At 36.2% G+C, this 18728-nt stretch overlaps 1 protein-coding gene across 1 annotated transcript in view; it reads left to right on the top strand.

Moving 5' to 3' along the window:
- Positions 1–18728, top strand: part of LOC150096673 (twitchin-like) — a 2440784-nt gene that overhangs the window by 2097961 nt on the left and 324095 nt on the right. Inside the window, exons 115-116 of the mRNA XM_090408679.1 lie at positions 665–864; positions 17730–17882. Of these exons, the coding sequence (XP_090264805.1) occupies positions 665–864; positions 17730–17882 (353 nt within the window). The remainder of the gene's footprint in view (positions 1–664; positions 865–17729; positions 17883–18728) is intronic.

The raw sequence follows: 18728 nt of genomic DNA, 5'->3' as shown, positions 1-18728 counted from the left end.
AAGTGGGAAAACTTTAACTTTCAACATCTATCTCTAATCCAGAGTATTTTAGTAATGAGGTGTGACACCTTTTGGCTACTTGTATGTGGAAATATGACTTCTGAATTACTTCAACATTGGTATCACTTCTGGGTATGGTTCCTATTGATGAGACCTCAATAAAGGTCGAAACTAGTCTAGCTAGTGATTCTTCCCATAATGCATAGCATTATAAATGTCCATAAGGATATGTGCTTTGCATTATGGGATACTAAGGCAAGTGATGTGAAGTTATTAGCCTCTATATACATGAAGTTACTTTATGTGCAAACTTTGTTTGCTTACACTTAGATGAAGAATTAAACCAAGAATATAATTTCTTAGCATCTTTAATTTACAGTGATAAGTAGGATAAACTGCTGGAGCAGATGATGAGTGCAACAGACAAAGATTGGTTTTAAGGTACAGAAAGGTAGTCATTGTAGCAATTCGACTAGACATCCCATGCTATCAAGGAATTAACTCCATATACATTTCATGTTAACAGCAATAATTGGTAATAATAATAATAAGTGCAGAACACCCATATTGCAAAGTTCTGTACTGAGGCATATTAACTTATAATTAATTTTAACATAATTTAATTTAAAATTAAGCATTTTAATTTTTATCTTTTCTTTAATAGCCAGAAAATATTATGTGCCAAACAAAAACAGGTAACAGCATTAAAATGATAGATTTTGGACTTGCTACTAAACTAGACCCTAATGAAGTAGTGAAAATATCTACCGGAACAGCTGAATTTGCTGCGCCTGAAATTGTGGATAGGGAACCAGTCGGCTTTTACACTGATATGTGGGCTGTAGGTGTTTTGGCATATGTACTGTAAGTATTTTGCATTCTTAAATTTATTTTAATGGATAATGAAAATCACCTTTTTTAAAAAATGATAAGATAAAATGTAATAACATTATGAAACTTTTAACTGTTAGTATACCTGCTTTCTAAACAACAAGTTTGGAATCCTAAGATGGCATGGATGTTTCTGATGGTCGTTATATCAAAATGAATTTCATCATGCATGTGAGACCACTGAACCAATTATTAATGACTAATTATTATAGAATTAATATAATAAAAAAATCATTTAAAAATTTCTTAGTCAACTTATGATTATGCTGTAATATAGTTTACAACTTTTAATGAGCAGGAGAACAATTGGGGGGGGGGGGGGGGGGACAAAGACACACTTTTCATCAGATAGGTCTCACTACATCTAATATTTCTGTTGTATAAATAAAAGTTCACTGGTGATTGAGATCACAAAGTTTTTCAGGTTCCAACAGAGGGCAAAATTAAATTTCTAATGTTTCTCACTCATACTATTATATGTAATGTTATGATGGCGTCATTGGGATCTGAGAGATGTAATAGCATAGACGGACCCAAGCTAGCCATGTTTTCTTGACAAAGGGACCAAATCACAAATTTTTAAGAACTGGCTCTATTAAAATTAGAGATGAATTGTTGATTTTTTTTAACTCGGCTGCTGTGAGCTACAGAGTAGCAGAATGTGAAGATGGAATTTTCCGTGTTAAGCTGTTCAGAATCCCTCCAAGTGATGGAGAGCAACTCCTGGTGACAGCACTGATCATTTTCATTCTCATTCCAGTATTATGCTTTTCTTCCTACTTTGCTCTACTTCTTCTGAGCCTCATTTTTTACTATCTTCCAGACCACCATCACTGGAAACCAATACCAATACCTTGCTACTGTGTTTGCCATTCAGTGTGACCCTTGGACATCCAGAAAGGGGTCCTGGTAGGCTCAGACTATTTTGTCCTCAGCTTCAGTAATTCAGGCAGCCCTGCATTGCCTGGCCAGAGTCAGCCAGGAAGCTTGCCTGCAAGGGTCAATGGTGTTGAAATAAGTCTCCTTCTCTATGGTGTGGGAACAGGACCCAAGTCATGCTGTAGTGCAAGTATGACATCTTGGAGGATAGTCCTAGCATCTATGAGGATTCTTCTTATGGCTGTCACTCCTTGGTCCTCATGCTGTGGGCATTCGTGGTGGATCTGGTGCTGAATCAAACTCCCTATGAGAATGAATCATTTTTCATCCTCTTGTTTATTAGGTACCTCAATAAGCCTCAATCATGTTCAAAAACCATTGAAACATTAACAGAAAACATCAAGTAACAAGAACAAATACATCTATACTACATTCAACAAGAGAATGCTCACTTCATAAAATGTCACCTTCTTAATTCAGAAGTGTTGACAGAATCCCCAAAATCAGTAAAGACTGTTCAGAAGATATTCAAAGGAGCAGCACTGACACAATTCAAAACATTACTGTATTTTCCGGTGTATAAGACACACTTTTTTTCTTTGAAAATAGGTCTGAAAAACAGGGTGCGTCTTATATGCTGGTACTCAGTTTTTTTATTACTTTCATTTCTGGAAATTTTCTCTGTTCTGAGTTATACGATTTCTTTCTTGCTTCCTTGCAGTGTGTGAGAGCATTCCAGTTATGTAGAGTTCAGTGGATGTGCATCTACAGTCATCGACAATCACAGCCGTGTTCCTGTTCGTTTAAACTTTCCAATTTTTTTCTCGGTTGTTGTGAACAGTGATAAATTTCTGCTGTTAAATTTTCTCTAAATTTCTTGGCAAATTATGGCTGAAAAACGTTGGCATTGCTACAATATTGCATACAAGCTACGTGTGATTGCGTATGCTAAAGAACATGGAAACAGGGCTGCAGAGAGGCATTTTGGGCCACCCCAGCTGAGAAAATGATAAGAACTTGGCGTAATCAGGAAGAGGATCTATAAAAATCAACTCACAGTAAACGTAACCTGCGAAGTGGAACTACTAAATGGCCAGAACTTGAGGTAGAACTGAATAATTGGATTTTAGACCACAGAAAAGCGGGACTTTCAGTGTCTACAAAAATGATTATTCATCAAGTGAAAGTGATAGCCACCAACAGAGAGAGATTGCCAACTTTACTGGATCCACATCATGGTGTTCAAGATTTGTGAAGAGAAACCAGCTATGTATGTGGACTAAAACAAAAATATCACAAAAGATGCCAGTTGAATATGAAGAAAAAATTATTGAATTTCATTGATTCGTCATTAACGCAAGGAAACGAGAAAATTTTGAACTTGCGCAAATAGGAAACATGGACAAGGTTCCGCTGACTTTTGATGTGCCCTCAAACAAACTGTAGATTCCAAGGGCACTAAAAGTGTTACTGTTAAAACTTCGGGGCACGAAAAAACTCACTACATGGTTATTTTATCCTGCTGTGCTGATGGGACAAAATTGCTGCCACTATTGATTTTTAAAAGGAAGACGCTACCAAAAGAAAAACTGCTTAAAGGAGTGTTTGTACATGTTCATGCAAAAGGCTGGATGGATGGAGGAGGAGGAATGCAGTTATGGATAGATAAAATTTGGTCTAGGCACCCTGGCAGACTGTTGAAGAAGCCTGCCCTGCTAGTATGGGATCAGTTTCATTCTCACAGAACAGAAGATGTTAAAAATAAACTCAAGGAATTGAAAACTCAGTTAGCTGTAATTCCAGGAGGTCTAACTAGTCAGCTTCAACCTTTAGATGTCTGTATTAATAAACCATTTAAGGGATTTATGAAGGAGAAGTGAAACAGCTGAATGCAGTCTTCAGATTTTGAGGTTACACCATCAGGAAGAAGCCTAGCAATTTGCAAGTTTGTGAGTGGGGTCAAAGCTTCATGGGATATTGTGAAAACTGAGACAGTGGTTAAATCATTTAAGAAGTGTGGCATTAGTAATGCACTGGATGGTACAGAAGATAATTTGTTGTATGAGGAGTCAGATTCTGATTTAGAAGAGGTTTCAAGTGTCTCTCTTCATTTAGCTCTGGAGATGAATTTCTGAATTTTGATGAAGACAATTAAAAGGTGGGTACTCTTTCCTAGTTAGATTAGGTATTTGTTGAAAGTAGATCTACTTATTACTTTATATTTGAAATACTGTAAATTCATTATAATATTCAGTGATAAAGTTTTTTTCCTAAAAAATGTGTACAAAAAGGGGATGCGTCTTATAGGCCAATGCGTCTTATACGCCAGAAAATACGGTACTTTGTTCAAACATCTGTTGGGGAAATACCAATTATGTTATTCCTCACACACACAAAATGTTTAAACGTTTCTACTGCCATAATATCAGAATGGAACCTCTTGATGATGAGGATATCTTCTCTGAAGTGAAGGACCAAGGAGTGTAAGAAGCATCTTTATACACAGGGATGGGCACCAGGTTCCCACCAGGAACATAATCCTTACTTTCACAACATCAGTCAAAGTAGGTTAGGCTATGATGAATCCTTTACACTGCTTTAAATATCAGAAATATGGTCATTCTCAAATTGCCTGTCGTGGCTCTACCATCTCTACCAAGCATTGCCGGCCTGGCTGGCCAAGTGGTTAGCGTATCCGCTCTCCAGCCAAAAGGCTGCGGGTTCGAATCCTGCCATAGGCGTGGATGTTTGTGATTGTCTGTGGAAAAGCGTGGTGGTGGTGGTGGTAGATGCTGTTGTTGTTGTGGTCAGTTGGTGGAGACAGAGCTGCAGAACAGGTGCCCTCCCTCGATGAGTCCTTGGACTCCCTGGAGGTGTTAAATAATAATAATAATAAACTGTAACCAGTGGGGCAGTAAAGGTCATTAGAAGAAAGACTGTATCAGCAAAATGCTGAAATGCTCTAACTCAGCATTTCCCAAACTTTTCCTACGATGGAACACTTCACAAATCCTGAAATGTTCACAGAACACCTTGGTTATTTTGTAATGTATTAATTAATAATTTATTATTAATTTAGCTGATTTTATTATTAATTAATAATTAAACATAAACATCATTAAATTAATTTGTGCTGATTTTCATTGACATATCCCATTCTGATCACCAAAAATTTATAATATTATTATAAGTACTTACGAGTGAATGCAGACTTTTTCTCCTGTGTGCTGGTAGTTTTTCCCTCCTGTTGTACATCCTGGAGATCGCTTTGTAGGGTGGTGGTGGATGACTCCAATCTGTTGCATCACAAACACCTTCAATAAGAGATTTCTTAACACCAAAATTAAACAAGGTCTCTTGTCTCTTATTCATATTAAAATTTAAATCTGCAGGCCTATTACTTTTAAAAAAGCATGGCACTGTGGTTTTGAAACTTTCACCCTACAATACAAACAACTTGCGAAGAAAGTATTCAGATTTGAGAAGTTGATATAGACTACCTTGATCTTCAATTTTAGTAGAAAAATTTTCTTTATACTTCCTTGCTGATTGGTCACTACCATTTGCAACACAGATGTTATTTCATTCAGTTTTGAGAACAGAGGATATGCCAGCCATTGTCATAATCTGCTTGCAGGCAATTTTTATGAGCAGTCATAAACAGCAGTATTCCCTTTCCCAAATGTTGAAAGGTTTCAATGTGTGAAAATTAACGATAATTCATGAATACTTCCACGTTTAAAAATACACGTCACTAACATTTGCTACACAGATGTTATTAGGCGTTCTGGGTCTGAGCTTTTCGACATATTCACGAATATTATTCTCCTCAGAATATTTTCACTAAAATGACAAATTCCAGGAGAACTTCTTGCAGAACACCAGTGTTCCGTGGAACACAGTTTAGGAAACCCTGCTCTAACTAATTGAAATCACTCAGTATACTCTAAAGTATGCCAAAGGTGGAAGACTGAACAGGATTCAAAAATAATAATAATAATAACAAAATAAATAAATAAATAAAAACAGACCAAGTCACTACCTATCAGGATGTGAAAAGGCGGTATGCCACAAAAGTAGTAACAATATCTGCTAAAGCCTCTTACTGCAAAAAAGCAAATGTCAGCAAAGACCTCAATACATATGTAATCTCACCTTCTCACAACCACAACATTATTGAACATATGACTTGCTTACTATTTCCTTAGAGCAAATCAAAGAGAAAAATTGATATGTACTCATTCTTGAGGGCATACTAAAAATGTTCCCGCTATATATATAAAAATTCTCTTATTAAAAAAAATAAAATTTTAATTAGCAGTGCAATAACAGATATCATTGATACCCCCCCCCACACACAGGAAAATAAAACAAATAATATAAGTGCCCTACATGGAGTAGAATTTGATAATGTCTTGGATATTATTCCTGATGAAGAAGAAATGAGGGACACTGGCCTTCATTTCTCTTGATTCTCACTTAGATCACTTATAAATGTATGTGTCACATCTACAGTCATCCTATAACAGATATCTTCTCTCAGGATAATCTTGATGATGTCATATTGCAGTTAACACACCTTTACTTTTAATGGGGAATTTAAACAGGCACAACACTATGGGATAATGACCAAAACACACCAGAGGAAGAATTGTTGAGCACATGATTGACAAACAGTCTTAGTCTCATGACATTGGAAGTAAAATCTTCTTCCACATGCCTACCCAAACATTCATCATTGACCTAACTCTCTACTCATCCTCCCTGGTAACCATTTCCCTGTGATATTCATCCTTTCACATCGAAAACCACATACTACAGCACAGTTATCATGATGAAAAATTGAGCAAACTGACTGACCCATCTTGTCTACTTTGAGCAGAATTCAGTTCATCCACTATTGGTGATGCAGTGAACAGTGTGACAGAATTTATTATACAAGTAGCAGCGACTGCAAATCCTAAAACATCTAGTTGGTTTCCACATTTCCTCAAACCACAATGGAATGATGATTAAATGCCAGCAGCTAGCAAAGCTCAAAAGAAAGCATGAGGTATCTTTTACAGATACCCTACAACTATAAAGCTCTTTCCTTTCAAAACTACTCGAGTCCAAGCAAAACACATTCATTGTCCATGCCAGAAGGCATCGTGGATCGAATATACATCTTCCATAACAAGATCAAGCAAGAGTAAAGAAGTGTGGTATAAAATCTGAAAATGAAAAGCAGATATACCACTCACCAGCTCTTCATCTCTGAACATAATGGATTCGCAGCTGCCAACTCAACATATGCAGACAGACTTAGGAAGATTTTTACTAAAACATCATCAGAATCTTCTTAGCCTCTGAGATCCTTGCCCAAAAATGAAAAGCAGAACACAACAAATTCTGTTCTCTTTGAATGTTACTGAAGAAGAAATGAAAGCTGCTTTCCTTAAATGTTGCCCAACTGCTGCTGGAGATATCCATAATGACAGCATTTCCCAAATGGTGGGTCACGAAAGCTAAATGCCGGTTGCCTAAAAAAACTCTCGAAAACTTAGGTGTTTTGTTTTTGGGTTTTCTTTTTTTCACGAAACTCTAAAATACAAGTAAATAGCATTTAATTGGGACTAATGAATAAATAATTTAATTAATAGAGACGAAAAACGTGCTCCATCCACGTCCGCATTTCACAGTCTCTTTGTTCATTTGCGATAAAGTAGCTCAACTAATAGTGAGACTGCATGGCGGCAACTGCGCCACCAGCAAATTGTTTGGCGGTCTGGCGTTTGTTTTACTCGCCCACCACATACTCACTCCTGCTTGTTCAGTTTGAGTTAAGCATCGAGAGAGAGCATATTTTTTGTATTTACTGATTACTTGTACCTTGCCTGGTGGATTCGGCTGAACAACCGTAATTATTAGTAGTGTTCGTGCAAGCTCCTGATAAGCTAAGTATTATTTTCAGTTATTGTTGGTAAAAATTACTTAATATTGCGTAGTTTTGTTTGGCTTGCATATTTAGTGCATCTGTTTGTGTGTTTTTGGTGTGTTATAAATTATAATTTGATAAAACACATTGCAAATAAGTATGGCACCTGTACGAAGGAAAATGGCGGCCAGTAATGATGGTTCGCCATCTTTATCAAAGAACGGTAGTATAAAAGAAATGAGTCAGTGTACTAGCTGTGAAATGTACGCTTTGCGGAGTGCGGTTGGAGTGTGGTTAGAAGATAATAAAGGATTGAATGTGTGTAGAAAATGTAGGGAGAATGAGGAATTGAAATGTATTTCAGATTGTGAGTGTGATATTTTTGTCAAACTTCAGAATGAAGAAAATAGGGATATGACAAGAAACGGCAAGGTTGTACATGAGAATTGTGAGAGTATGAATATAGAAAGTGTGAATGATAGTATTAATGATTTCTCAGAGAATAAAAAAGATGAGATAGATGCATTGAGTGAGATCGCGTTGTTGAATGGTGCGATAGAAAGGGCAAAACAGCAGCTAGAGTGCATGAACAAAAGTCGACTGAATGAACCAACCAATAATAAAAGGTATGACAGGAAAAATAGACGTATGAATGTGAACATGAACAAAATGAAGGATAGAGTGCTGTATGGAGACTCGTTAGTATGAGGTGTGTTAGTAGAGGATTTGACAAAATCGTACCAACCTGGTGCGACCATAAAGGATGTAACTGAGTCTATTAGAGAGCAAAAGGAAAGGATGAAAGAAATGATTGTTGTGGCAGGTATGAATGATTTGAAAGGAGATAAAATGGAAACGATAGAAGACCTGAATGAATTGTTTGAGGTAGCAAAAGAAAAGAGTGAGAGTTAGAATGATTAGTCTTTTGCCACGGTATGACAATGAAATGTTTAAAAGGAGGGCCATAATTGCGAATGACTTTATGCGTGGGTTATGTATGATGAGTGGTGTGGAATTTGTGGATGTGTGGAGTGAGTTTGATGGGTGAAAGGATCTGTATAAGATAGATGGCTTGCATTTGAATGGTTACGGTGTAAGAAGACTTGAGAAAGTGTTGCTGAATGTAGTGCATGTGCCAATTCAGGGAAACAAGATTTGTTAAGGGGGGAGAGTAGATATACAATCCTTAGGGAGGCAGTTGAATGTAAGAATGAATATAATATGCCCGAGCAAATAAGGACAACAAATCAGAGTGGGATAGTTAATATAAGGCATCAAGGTAGGGTTGGGGCTAATGGGGGTCTTAAATTCATGTACACTAATACTAGGAGTATTAGGAACAAGAAGGAAGAGTTTTTGGCCATGGTTGGCACTTCCAGACCACAGGTTATTGGTATTAGTGAGACATGGCTGACTGTAGATGATATAGCGAGTGGGATTGAATGTGATGGGTATAGTGTGTTCAGGAATGACAGAGAGAATAAAATGGGGGGAGGAGTATTGTTGATGATGGCTGATGAGCTACAGCCAAGGAGAATAGAAGTTGAATTGCAGGATAGAGAAAAGAGCACATTTGAGGCCATTTGGTATGAGATTGTGGCTAGCAGAACTAAATATACAATTGGGTGCTGCTATAGACCAGGTGATGGAAAAGATGGTGGTGACAGTATGCACAAGCAAATAGAAGAAATGAGTGGAAGGAGGGCGATTATTAGGAGATTTCAACTATGGTCGCATTGATTGGAGTGAGGAGAGGACACACGGCAGGAAGGAATTGGATTTTATGCGGTTATTAAGGGATAACTATCTGCAACAGCATGTAATGGAAAATACTAGGGGTGAGAGAGTGCTTGACCTAGTAATTACATCTGAGGATCTGTAACAAATATGACCACATTGCCACCAATCGGTGAGAGTGATCATAGGGTCTTGACTTGGGAGGTGGCTAAAGGTGTAGAATTTTCAATTAAGACAGGGTACATGTGGAATTATCGGGCTGGAAAGTATGACAAGCTTAGGAGTTTGATTATTCTCGTAGACAGCTTATACGTTGGTTATGCATTATTAAACCACTTAAGGAATAGAACAACGTAGTTAAGTATATAAATTAAATTCAACTTTAATAAATATTTTCCGATATTTCGGCAATGTCACGTTGCCATCTTGTAAAGGAACTTACAAAAAAGTTACGTGCACGTAGGCACTACAACACAGAAACTGGGAATGAAGAGATGAAGCTATTGTTCTCTTAACAGTCCTGAACCATCAGGACTGTTAGGAGAACAATACAATTTGATTGATTAGTTTGACTAACAGTTTGATTAGTTCAGTGCCATGGCATGTACAACTGCAAGGACTAGAAATTGATAGTGCATGGGAGGTAGTTAAGAAGTGCTTGCATGAAGCAATGGCTGACTGTATACCTAGATTCCGAATAATAAATCAAGTAGGGGTTAAATGGATGAATAACACCATTAAGCTTGAGCTGCAAAAAAAAGAAACAACTATGGAGGGAATTTAAGGAGAAAGGTGACCGGCAGGCACATGAACAGTATAAAGTGCAGGCCAGAAGGGTGACGAGTGTGTTAAGAAAAGCAAAAATGGATTACGAAAGAACATTGGCCATGCAGGCTAAAGAGAATCCTAAACAGTTTTTTAGATATGTAGCAAGTAAAAGGAAAAATGTACATGGCAGAATGATTTTAAAGAATGCCGATGGTAGGGAGATAACCGAATCAGTTGATATAGTTGAGTTACTGAGTGAGCACTTTGCAAGAATATATCATCCAGGTGGTGACATTGCAGAAACGAATAAACCAGTAGATTATACGGGAATTGTGGTGAATGAAGTGGAGGTGAGTAGTCTATTGCATAACCTCAATGTCAATACATCTGTGAGATTGGATGGTATACCAGCTCGTGTTGTATGAGACGCAGCTAAAGAATTGTCAGTACCCTTGACCATTTTGTTTAATTTGAGTCTCGGGTCTGGGTTAGTCCCGAGCGGGTGGAAAGAGGGGAAAATAGTTCATCAGCATAAAGGTGGTTGCAAGACTGCTGTTGTAAATTACCAACCGATTAGCATATCAGGAATCATTGTCAAGGTCTTAGAGAAATTAGTCAAGAAAAGAATACAGGATTGGATAGATGAAAATGGGATATTGTATGGGGGACAACATGGTTTTGTGAAGGGTAGATCATGCCTCAGTAACTTGCTCACGTTTTATAACACGGTGACGGCTGAACTGGATAGAGGTAATGGGTTTACAGTGATACTACTGGACCTTGCCAAGGCCTTTGATAGGATACCACATGGAACCCTAATCAGTAAACTGGAGCAGATGGGAATAGATATAGGGTTGGTGAGATGGATAGGAGGGTGGTTGAAGGAGAGATACCAGAGAGTGGTTTATTCAGGAGTGGAGTGCTTGCAGGGCTAAAAGACGTCTTGTGACTAGTGGAGTGCTTGCAGGGCTCTGTTCTTGGACCACTGCATTTCAATTTGTTCATCAATGATATTGGAAAGGATTTGAGAGGAAGTATTCACTTGTTTGCTGATGATGCAAAGTTGGGTAGAGCAATTTTGAGTGCACAGGATGTCAAAATTTTACAGGATGATTTGGATAGTTTGGAGGACTGGGCTAGGAAAAATGGATGTCAATTTAATGTAGCAAAGTGTAAGGTTATGCACTTTGGGGTGAAAAGAATAGCAGCAGTATATCGCATTGGTTGAACCATACTCCAGGAGATTGATGAGGCCAGGGATTTGGGAGTGTTGGTGGATAGGGAATTGACGTTTGAGGGGAACATTGCAAAAGTGACTAAAACAGCTCACCAAATCACTTGGTTTCTGAAAAATACTTTAACATGCTGAGACAAACAAGTTTGCTGTTCCTCTGTATCAAGCCTTGATAAGACCCCATCTGGACTTCTGTGCCCAGTTATGGACACCAGGGTTTCTTTGTGATGGGGAGGAAGTGGAGAGGGTCCAGAAACGCGTGACCAAGATGATAGCAGGTCTGTGGAATGAACTTCATGAGAATAGGTTGAGGATTTGTGAGTTGCAGAAATTGGACAATAGGCGAAGGAGGGGTGATATGATTGAGACATTCAAATTACTGAAGGGTTTTTATAAGATTGATCGAGAAGATATTTTTGAAAATATGACTGGTGGTGGGAGGACTAGGGGCCATGCATGGAAGCTGGGCAAGAGCATGGTTGACAAGGGTGTTAGAGCTAGGTTTTTTACTTGGAGAGTGGTGAATGAGTGGAATAAGCTTCCAGAGTCTGTTGTGGATGCTACGACCGTGAATGAGTTCAAGGCAAGTTATGATAGATACTGTGTCAATGTTGAATAGTTGTTCTTGACATGATGTTAGGGCCTTCCTTGATGAGTCTGTCGACTCCTTGGAGTTTCCCGGAACAATAATAATAATAATAATATTATAATTGTTTCTAAATAATTTATTTCATTCTTTCTTCATCTCTCGCTTGCCATTACCCAGTGAACGCAGAATCTGAAACAGAATTGCCGGATTCAGATATTGAATCTATAATTGAACTGTCATGTGATATGGCAGTGAAAGACTTCTTCAACACAATACCACTGATTAATTTTTGGCTGTCTTGCCATCAGGAGTACCCAGTTTTACAGAAAAAGCGATAAAATTTCTAATGCCTTTTATCACAACCTATAAGCGTGAAACAGGCTTTTCAACACTGGTTTTTCTAAAAAATAAATATAGAAACGATTGGAAGTCGAACCGGATTTAAGAATACAGTTATCATCTTTTCCTCCAAACTTGAATTTTCTAATTAACAAACAACAGCATCACACTTCTCATTAATAAATTACTTGGCTTTAGTTTAATTTCTTTATATATTTGTAAGAGTAAATGCTTCTTTATTGTAATAATAATGAATGAAAACTCTATGAACATTCAAATCTGTTTTATTTTACCTATTGGCCATAAAAATTTTAGTGGGTCATGAAGATGAAGTATTAAAATAACCGTGCCACGGGGAAAAAAGTTTGGGAAACCTTGCATTATGAGACGATCAAACATTTGTAGCCATCAGCTACATATGTTTGACCATCATATGTTGGATTTTCAACATAATTTTTTGTGAGAGCATATTTCTGGATACCTGGCAGAAGGAAATTTTTATTGCCTTTTTCTAAGCCAATGAAGGATCCAAAATTGCCAAATAACTACAGTCCAATTGCTCTGCCCAGATGCTTGTGCAAGACTCTGGCAAAAATGGTTAACTCTCAGCTTCTATGGATTTTGTAGAGAAAAAACCTTTTTTTTACTTGAAAAGAGGTTGTTTCTGAATACAGTCTAGCTTCTTCAAGTATCATTCTACTACTGATCATCTACTTTGGTTGGAGGCACACCATTATTCATTCCGATGCTTTCCTAAAACGCTAGCATCTAGTATCAGTTTTCTTTGATATGAAAAGAGCATGTGACACAGCTTGAAGATCTGGAATACTGAAAGAGCTACATAATCTTAGAGGGAATCTCCCTCTTTTTATCAGGAACTTCTTATCTAACTGAATCTTCCATGTATGATTCAGAACCACTAACTCCTAACTGTATAATCAAGAGGAGAAAGTCCCACAAGGTTCAGTTTTAAGTGCCACGGGTTTTGCAATCAAGGTCAACTTTCTCCAATTTCACCATCATTATCATTATTTTTCATTATCATTACTTGATACATTTCTATATTATATGGTAAACTTCTATTAGCTATCATCAACTTCAGGGGCCAATATGATGTATGTAAATTTTGACTTATGGACAGTCTTCCAGAATGCACCTTTCTGTAAATTGGAGACTGACCGGCTTGTTTTAATTTCAAAAATTGCAAATCTCTGTGTTTCAAATGCTGCTTATTTTTGACACTTTATGTTCTAATAGACACAAAAAATTGTCACATGTAAAAATATGTTAGATATAACTAGTGCATATTAGCATAAAAGCTCACAGTTTGCTTTGTAATTATACATTGCTGTGAGTTAATATTAAAAAAAAAAAAAAAAAAAATATATATATATATATATATATATATATATATATATACACACACACACCTAAACCTCTTTTTACGCAATAGATACGTTCCTAAAAATTATGCATAAATAGAATTCGCGTAAAAAGAACTACTGACTCCATAGAAAAAGTGAAGATTGGTTCCAAACCTGAAACATAAGCAAAATAATGAAAAAAACAAACATTAAATTCGTTAGGATCATAAGATTTTTATTTACATTTCATGGAGAACACACATACATATAATGAATTTTAATAACTTAAAAAAAAAACATTAATTTCAGTTGTTTATTAAGGATTCTATAAAAAAAATTATGTCATTCACTATCAGTTTCTGACAATAAACGCCAAAGCTTTCGTTTTCGTGAGACTGTAATAATGGTATTTCTTGTCATGTCTTGAACAAAAGTACCACTGGTTGTTTCAGCAGTTTTAGGCATGAACTCAGTTATTAATCGCTGTTTTGATGATTAGATAAGTCGCGATATAATTCTCTGTATGAGGACATTAACAATTTAAGCTCACGTGAAAATTTCCCAGCACGTTCTTCATTTGGATCATGTTGGGTAAAATAATTGCCTAAATTACTGGCCAGTTTAAGACCTTCTTTAATTATATCAGCAGTAAAAGTAGGATTATCTTGATCACTATCATTAACTTTTTCACTTTCAGGAGTCTCAGAAACAATCTCCACTATTTCGTCTTCGCTAAGAGGTTTATCAATTAACAATTCTTTGATATCTGCCGACGTAAGATCATCGAATCCTTCTCCGCCAATTTCACATGCCAAACTTATTATATTGGGGAATTCTGCAGTATGATTGAAGGGAACAGGAGCATTCTCTTTAACACATGCAGGTCAAATAGCTTTCATTGAGATAACGATAATCGAACCTGATCAATACAATCTATAATTGAAATTTTTTTCCCTGAGTTTCATCGTCATTTAACTTGTTCAAAATGTACTGAAGTGTTCGTCTGACATAATATGTTTTAAAAGTCGCAATTATACCCTGATCTAGAGGTTGTAGCAATGATGTGGTATTGGATGGCAGAAAAAAAAAAATGCACATTTGGATATTCTATGGCAGGATGCATTATCAAGAATCAAAAGCACTTTAAATTCGAGACCCTTGTCAAACAAATAGCGTCTAACTTCTGGCACAAAATGTTTGTGGAACCACTCAGTGAAAATATCAATGGCCAACAAAAAAACTCAAGTTTTTTTGTTGGCCATCAAACGAACTCGCAATTTTTGAAAATCTATGCTTTTCATTGGCCATGGTCTGATTGATCTATTTATGAGCAGTGGTTTTAACATTCGATCTCCTAAAGCGTTAGAACAAAATAGGAGTGTTATGCGATCCTTTGCTGCTTTGAACCCACCAACAGTTTTTTTGCATTTTTGATACATAAGTTCTGTTTGGCATTTTTTTTCCAGAAAATTCCGGTTTCATCCATATTCGAAACTTGTTCACGAGTGTAACCTCCATCTTCAATTATTTTAGCAAGTTTTTGTGGAAATGCTTTAGCAGTTGTTTCATCAGTATAAGCCATTTCACGTTTAATTTTTATATTATGAAGAGCATGTCTTTTAATAAACTTAGCCAGCCAACCATTGCTTGCATGAAATTCATATTTTTTCCTTGATTGAGATGAAGTATCTGGCTGCAGATTTTTAATCTGTTCATAAAATCTCAATGCTGATTGCTTGATGGAATTTCCGTCAACTGTCATTCTTTTTTGTACATTATCTTTTATCCACATCACTAAAGGCCTTTTCTAGAACAACATCTCTTGTGTATGACAATAATTTCGCACTCGATTTTGTACCAGAACATGCCGCTTTTCTAATAGCCTCTTCATTTTTCTTTATAGATCTGACAGTTGATTCACGGACTCCAAAATGCTTACCCATAGCCGTCGCACTTTCCCCAGTTTGAAGACGTTCTAAAATTTGAATTTTTATATCCAAGGAAACGGCTTTCCTTTTTTTTTTTTTTTTTGGTTATCGGCAACATCATGTGAGGGCTGGATTAAAATCTTCAGTTAATGAAATTAAAGTCTGAAAATTACATATAGCTTACCATTTATTATTTCTTGGCAAAATTATTAATTTTATAATGCGATTTTTATTTTGATTTCACTTAAAAAATGCAAATGCAAAAAATGTGGTAACTGCGTTGTCTACTCAAACACCAAATTCAAACTGCTAAGAACTGCTTTTTTACTTGCAGTCAGTTATATAATTCGGGGAATTGCCAATAAATGAAATTCGTAAGAATTTAGAATTTTCTGAATTGAAACGAGAATGCAATTCTACAAAATTCTCAGAATTTTCTTGAATTACGGATTTTTTCTTAACTTAGACTTTAGGTTGGTCGCGTAAAAGTGAATAAAACTCGTGTAAAAAAAAAATTTTTTTTGATATCCTAATTCACGTAACTACGAATTCTTGTAAACAAAATTTGCATAAAAAGAGGTTTAGGTGTGTGTATATATATATATATATATATATATATATATATATATAAAATGAATAATAACTAATACCTGAGTCTTTCTAAACTGCATAAATAAATGATACTGAATTCCATGATGGAGGAAGCAAAACAAAGCATGAAACTGGGAAATTAAAAAAAACAACAGTATTTCTTTTTAAAATATGAGCTTGTCAAAACTGTGATACTTGCTATTAAATCAATTCACTAGTACTGCATTCAAATAGCTAGAATATTGTCAACTTCCTACAGTTATTGAAATAAAATTTAGAAGACACATTGCCAAAATTGTGAGGACAAAACAACTAATTCCAGCAGGAATGATGAGGAAGACACTGACTTGGTGATTCTTATTCCATTATATAACGCTCTGATTAGGCCACATATTGGCTACTGTGTACAGATTTGGTCACCTGGTTTTCAAAAGGACGAAGATATGGTGGAAAGTTCCAGAGGTGACTAACTAAGAGAGTTTCTGATTTCTGGATCAGAAACTCCCTTAGTCCCCTTTACAGGAGTCTTCAGTCCCTCCTATCTACTAGACTCCCTTTAAAGGCGTCTAGTGGATAATAGGAAGAGGAGTGATATGATAGAGATGTACAATTTCGTAAGGGATTGTTATAGGATCAATGTTGAAGAGGTTTTTCATAAAATGGTGGGAGATTAGGGGAGAATGAAGCTGTTCACACCCTATAAGTAAGGTGTGAACAAAGAAGTAAAAAGTAGGTTTTTTTTTTTATGCAGAGATGTGAATCATTGGTATGCCTTGCCTGAGAATGTGGTGTCTGCAGAGAATTTGAATGTGTTTAAGGCACAGTATGATGACCTATGTATGTATGAATGACAAAAGGACCTCCTAAATGAGTCTTTGACTCCATGGGGGTCTTAAGGTAGTAATAATAAAAAAAAAGTGCAATCAACTTTCATCAGCTATATGCTTGCGACACACTACAAAACAGCTTTCATAAGTATGGATTGATCTACTTTATTTCATATGGGGTTACCCCTTTCCTCTCCTGTCTCTCAGGATGGGTTGAGCCCTCCTAATGAGGGATTAAGTATGTATTTTATGACTATACTTAATCCCTCATCATGATTTTATGATGTAGATCCATGTGTGTTCACAGAGCCAGTTTGCCTGTTCTGAGGGGATGAAAAACCTACGTTTCTGGGTGAAAAATCCCTCTACCTCTATACAAGACTGGCTAACTTATCTTTAGTCGAAAGAGACCAAAAAAAAGGTTCCTCACGTCATGGATGGGAATTGAACCCAGGTCATTCCAACCAAAGGGCTTCGTCTAAACAGAGTGAGCTAAAGAGGCTCATCGGCCTACTTACTCTTCCTCAGTGTGAATGCTAAAGTATATCAAGCTGGTAGGCGAGTCTTTCTTTATAACTGTGATGAAACTTTAACAAAAAATAAAATATTTTACAAAAATACTGTCTCTATTTCATGAAAACAAACTTCTAAATTGTATGTTTCAGGCTAAGTGGATTATCTCCGTTTGCTGGGGATAATGATGTCGAAACTTTAAAAAATGTTCGGGCTTGTGATTGGGACTTTGACGATGAAGCCTTCGCTACCGTATCCAAAGAGGCTAAAGATTTTATTCGAAAACTTTTACTTCGAAATAAGGAGTAAGTATATATATATATATATATATATATATATATATATATATATATATATATATATATATATATATATATATATATATGTATATTATGATACTTCTAAAGCAAATTAAAAGAAAAGGTAAACATAGAATATATAGTAAATTGTATTTATGAACAATCTGTTCTACACCAGTTTTAATTATTTTGTTTAATCATTAATAGAAATGTAATGATGCATATTAATAGTATTACAATTTATTTTTATTATTTTCTCAGAGATTTTCCATGGAATCAAGGACTGATCACAGAAGGCTTACACTAATTCTTATTCACACAATATTTCTTTAAATCTCTCTTTCTGTCCCATCACTAAAGAAGTACTCAACTATTTCTGGCAACCCATGTTGTCTTGAGTTGGAGGATGGATAGACATGCAGAAGAAAGAAATACTTACAATTGTTGATGTTTCATTATATAAATGCGAGTGGTATCAGAAACAGAGGAATTGGTGGCATTGTCAACCTGTTCAAAGATTATTGGAATCAATGAAATGTGGTTTAAAGAAGATGAGGTCCTGATAGGAATAAAAGTATGCTGGCAAAATAGGAAGGCCAAATGGGGTGGTAGAGTGTCACTAATGATAAGTGATGAAGAGTTATATCCTCTCAAAGTGGATAATTTGGAAGAAAATGGCATCAATAGTTTCAAAAGTGTGAGGTGGAGGTGACAGGGCATTTAGTAGTCTGTTGCTATAGGCCAGGAAACACAGAGAGTGATGTGTGGGAAATGTTTAGGCACATAAGTTTGGCAAGTGGAAAATGAATGATCATTATGGGAGATTTTAACTATAGAAGTGTAAATTTGGAA

The sequence above is a fragment of the Typopeltis vanoorti genome, chromosome 18 (genome assembly GCF_054136105.1).
Source record: "Typopeltis vanoorti isolate ZY-2024b chromosome 18, IOZ_Tvanoo_1.0, whole genome shotgun sequence".
NCBI classification, from domain to species: domain Eukaryota; kingdom Metazoa; phylum Arthropoda; class Arachnida; order Uropygi; family Thelyphonidae; genus Typopeltis; species Typopeltis vanoorti.
This window is presented reverse-complemented; position numbering and strand designations above follow the sequence as displayed.